This window comes from Brassica oleracea, chromosome C8, assembly GCF_000695525.1.
Source record: "Brassica oleracea var. oleracea cultivar TO1000 chromosome C8, BOL, whole genome shotgun sequence".
NCBI lineage: Eukaryota > Viridiplantae > Streptophyta > Magnoliopsida > Brassicales > Brassicaceae > Brassica > Brassica oleracea.
In genome coordinates this window covers 12,669,290-12,673,789 of record NC_027755.1, presented here as the reverse complement: position 1 = coordinate 12,673,789, position 4,500 = coordinate 12,669,290, and the positions used below count along the sequence as shown (strand labels likewise).

Sequence of the window (4,500 nt, the reverse complement as noted above, 5' to 3'; positions counted from 1 at the left end):
TGTTTGTTTAGACCGCCTCTAACAAGTTGCCTTTTTTGTTTTAGTAATGGTTTCGATAGATAAGTTCTTTTTGATAGTCCATATTGTTAGTTCCTCTGTTTATACGTCCAGTTGAGTAGTTATCTCTGTTCAGGAACTTACTCTCTTGCATTGTTGTTTGTTCTGTTTGGGAACTGGAAATAATTTATTTAACTTTTGCCTCCATTTTATGCTTTACAGTGAAGTAAGCGATTCAGATGCTTGCATCTGCACCATTATGTAATCCTCAAAACCTGCATTCAATCACACCATTAACATGGAGTTTTTAACAATGAGCTCGTCCTTGTATCTGGCTTCTTTTCAGCAACCAGTATTTGTGAGAGGATAAGCGAATGGACATCACCAATCACGAAATTTCAGATTTTTTTGCTCAGGACTTCTGACAAGAAGCCAGTCCAAAAGAGGGATTGTCACATATCAGTTACAGGAGTGAGAGAGTATATAAATTATAGATTACTGCTGTATTGATCAATAGAGGCTGATCCAAATGGTAACATATTGACAGTTCCTTGAAGACTCTATACAAAACTGAATTTTTTTTTTTTTTTAAGAACCCCTGAATAAAATATTTGCATTGGAAGACAAAAATTTAGAGGTCTCTTAGATAAAATTCTGAACACATATTTATTACTAAAACAATGATTAAGAGCCCCATTATGGATGATCATGGTCTAATGGTGGGTGACATGTACGAGTTAAAAGCGTGGAACATAATCAATGGCATATTCTCTCTTAGTCAGTAGTCAAGCAAAGGAAAAGAAAGAATTAAAAGAAGTCAAAATTTCGCCTTAGTCGTCGTCAATGCTCTGATGCCATCAGAAAACTCTCTACACGCATGTAGACCGAAGTGAAACCAAAGAGACAACCCCTGGGGACTATCTATCTAATCATGCCTCCGGCTCCGGCAACATCATTCATCATCCCCATACCTTTACTAATGCTGATCGCTGTGACCACGATGCCGTTGCTGCTCGCCGGCGGCGAATCGATCCCGACGACTTTAGACGGCCCGTTCAAGCCAACGACTCGCCGATTCGACCCGTCTCTTCGCAGAGGCAGTGACGACTTACCCATCGATCATCCAAGGCTGAGGAAGAGTAATGTCAGTTCCGATCTCCCAGAACAGATTGCTCTAGCTCTTTCTACTCCCTCCTCCATGTGGGTTTCTTGGGTCACTGGTAAATTTCTGACTTTTTTAAAATTCAATTCACTCGTAATTCGATTTAATTGATTAATTACTGATATTACTTGTTCAGGGAATCATACAAGTGTTATATCTTTTATTCAGCAGTTCATTATCTCTAGGCTTTTGATTTTGTCTCTACACTGCTATACTTTTGGCTGAATGTTACTTTGTTTTGGGAATCACATGAGTCTCTAAAACATATAGGCTTTGAATTTGTCTCCTACTATTATCTGATTCTTCTTCAGGTGATGCTGTGGTTGGAAAAAATGTGAAACCGCTTGATGCTACATTGGTTTCGAGCGAGGTTTGGTATGGGAAGGAGAAAGGCAAATATACGCTAAAGAAGAAAGGAAATGCAACAGTTTACAGCCAATTGTATCCCTTTGATGGCCTCCTTAACTACACTTCAGGCATCATACACCATGTCCTCATCGATGGTAATAACGAGAAAAGAGAACTTTGGCCATACATTGCTTTTTAAGAGTTGAGAGAAGTGATTTATAGTATTTTTGTAGGCCTTGAGCCAGGAACCAAGTACTATTACAGGTGCGGAGACAGCTCTGTTCCTGCAATGAGTGAGGAGATTTCTTTTGAGACTTTGCCACTTCCAAGCAAAGACTCTTATCCTCACCGAATTGCCTTTGTTGGGGATTTAGGTCTTACTAGCAACACAACCACCACCATTGACCATTTGATGGATAACGACCCTTCACTGGTTGTTATTGTTGGGGACTTAACCTATGCAAACCAGTACCGTACAACTGGCGGCAAAGGAGCTTCATGCTTCTCATGTTCCTTTCCAGATGCACCTATTAGGGAGACCTATCAACCTCGCTGGGATGCCTGGGGAAGGTAAAAATAAACCTTACTATACGTAGGTTAACAAGTTGGACTCTAAACAACTCTCTGCAGGTTCATGGAGCCACTGATCTCCAAGGTACCAATGATGGTCATTGAAGGCAACCATGAGATTGAGCCTCAAGCTTCCGGGGTCACCTTTAAGTCATACTCTGAAAGGTTTGCAGTTCCTTCAACTGAGAGTGCCTCCAACAGCAACTTCTACTATTCTTTTGATGCCGGAGGAGTGCATTTTGTTATGTTGGGTGCATACGTTGATTACAACCAGACTGGTAAATCCATAAAACACATGTATGGTTTATTCCCTACTTCGATCAATCTCATTTCAGTGAATGATTATGTGTAGGAGCACAATATGCATGGCTAAAGGAAGACTTGTCTAAAGTTAATCGCGCGGTGACACCTTGGCTGGTCGCAACAATGCATCCACCTTGGTACAACAGCTACTCCTCACACTACCAGGAGTTCGAATGCATGAGGCAGGAGATGGAAGAGCTTCTTTACCAACACCGTGTCGACATCATTTTTGCAGGACATGTTAAGTTCCCAAAATTCTCTCGGCGAAACATAGATTTGATAATGCTTTGACTAAAAGTGGCGTTTGCTGTTACTGAAGGTACATGCATACGAGAGGATGAACCGAATTTACAACTACAAGTTAGACCCATGTGGGGCTGTTTACATAACAATCGGAGATGGTGGGAACATAGAGAAAGTTGACGTAGACTTTGCAGATGACCCTGGGAAGTGTCCTTCCCCTGGAGACAACGTCCCAGAGATGGGAGGATCATGCCCTCTAAACTTTACTTCTGGCCCTGCCAAAGGCAAGTTTTGCTGGGACAGACAACCTGATTGGAGTGCCTTCAGAGAGAGCAGCTTCGGCCATGGAATCCTAGAGGTATATTCATTCATAAGCTTTATATATCCAAAACATGGATGCTGTTATAAGAGAGAAAGATGCGATTATAGTGTGTTGATACAGGTCATGAATTCAACTTATGCCTTGTGGACATGGCATAGGAATCAGGATGTCTATAAAGATGACAGCTATGGTGATCAGATATATATTGTTCGTCAACCAATTCTCTGCATTTCCCCTGCAACATCGAGGTACTAATGCAATATATGTTATATCTCCGTTATCTGTATAGGTACAGGTTAATAGTATAATACCATTTGACATGTTATGATGTTAACATATTTTGGCATTGATGGAAAGGGAAGCAGGCGGAGGAAAAGAGACATCAGGCGGCGAAAATAGATTGTCCTCTCCCTCATTTCCAATGTTCATTTGGATCTTTCTCATGTTTGGCATTTTATAGTTCCATCGTTTTGGGACGTTTTTGTATAAAGCAAGATAAAATGAGTTCCTATTGAGTGAAAGACTGTTTGACAAGGGACAAGAATTACACATCTTTCTTTCTAACTACAGTCATCACCTATCTTTATTACTTTCCCTTTTGATATCCTACTCAGCCTTTCCTGCAATCCTTACTCTTCTATTTATATTCAACACCTTACATGTGCCAACTTTTCATGTGCAAAACATTTCATATGGAAGATGTTTCTAGATAGGTGATGATGTGAATTATTCTTTTATCCCTATCATTACTTCCCCCTTTGAATTCAACCTTATCCTCAAGGTCGAGCAAGGAACAACATTCCAATCTCTAGATACTCTATATGTAAGAAAATCTCTTGGATAAGTGATAAACCCTATATGTTGCTGGGACGTGATCTTCTGGATCCAGGAATTCAACAATTGTGGATGACTTTTCCATCTTAACAAGCATTGTGCTGTAAAGCACTCTCCGTTGCTTCTTGTTCCACTTCCTGTCCATTATAGTTAGTTCTGTCCACTTGAGATCTGTCATTGTCATTCATGTGCAAGGTCATTGTCAATTATAATTCCCTGATTAGCTTAAGAGTTGTAGTAGTCTTTTCTTATTGACAATCCAACAAAGTGAAAGAGAAGCAAACAACATGAGTAATATGAATGCAAATCTTGAATCATGGTTGTATATGCGATAAATGATTTTGATACATGCATATATCATGTTAACAACTTTTAAGTATGACCGAATTTTGAAAAGAAAGGGATAATCAAAGAGTTACAAAAAGGAAAAACTATTATAAAGTATTTAATTCAAATTTGGAAAATTTACAAACAAATACAATTGTTGTTATTTAAATAACTGAAGACCGAAACTTCATTTTTCAAACAACAATTAGATTTTAAACACTAATTTATACATAACCAATCATGCAATTCGACAAATTTTATGAAAATTTATGTCTAAAGCTTTTTATTTTTTACTTGCTCCATATTGATCTGCTTAAGAAAAATAACTCATAACTATTTTATGTTTTGAATATATTTTTTTTTTTTTTGCAAAATATGTTTTGAATATTTCATA

General features: G+C 38.6%; 1 protein-coding gene across 3 annotated transcripts; it reads left to right on the top strand.

Annotated features, from left to right (window-relative positions):
* The first annotated feature begins 695 nt into the window (after window positions 1-695).
* Window positions 696-3,542, top strand: LOC106312684 (purple acid phosphatase 23). 3 transcript variants are annotated; one of them, XM_013750297.1, is made up of 9 exons: window positions 762-1,217; window positions 1,471-1,662; window positions 1,741-1,800; window positions 1,882-2,077; window positions 2,138-2,355; window positions 2,430-2,620; window positions 2,700-2,981; window positions 3,066-3,193; window positions 3,303-3,542. In XM_013750297.1, exons 1-9 carry the CDS (start codon window positions 929-931, stop codon window positions 3,403-3,405), a joined length of 1,659 nt encoding a protein of 552 aa, XP_013605751.1. In that variant the 5' UTR covers window positions 762-928; the 3' UTR covers window positions 3,406-3,542. The 3 variants fall into 3 exon arrangements, with proteins under 3 accessions (XP_013605750.1, XP_013605749.1, XP_013605751.1); XM_013750296.1 differs by having other exon boundaries at window positions 696-1,217; window positions 1,741-2,077; window positions 3,311-3,542; XM_013750295.1 differs by having other exon boundaries at window positions 696-1,217; window positions 1,741-2,077.
* Window positions 3,543-4,500: the final 958 nt, after the last annotated feature.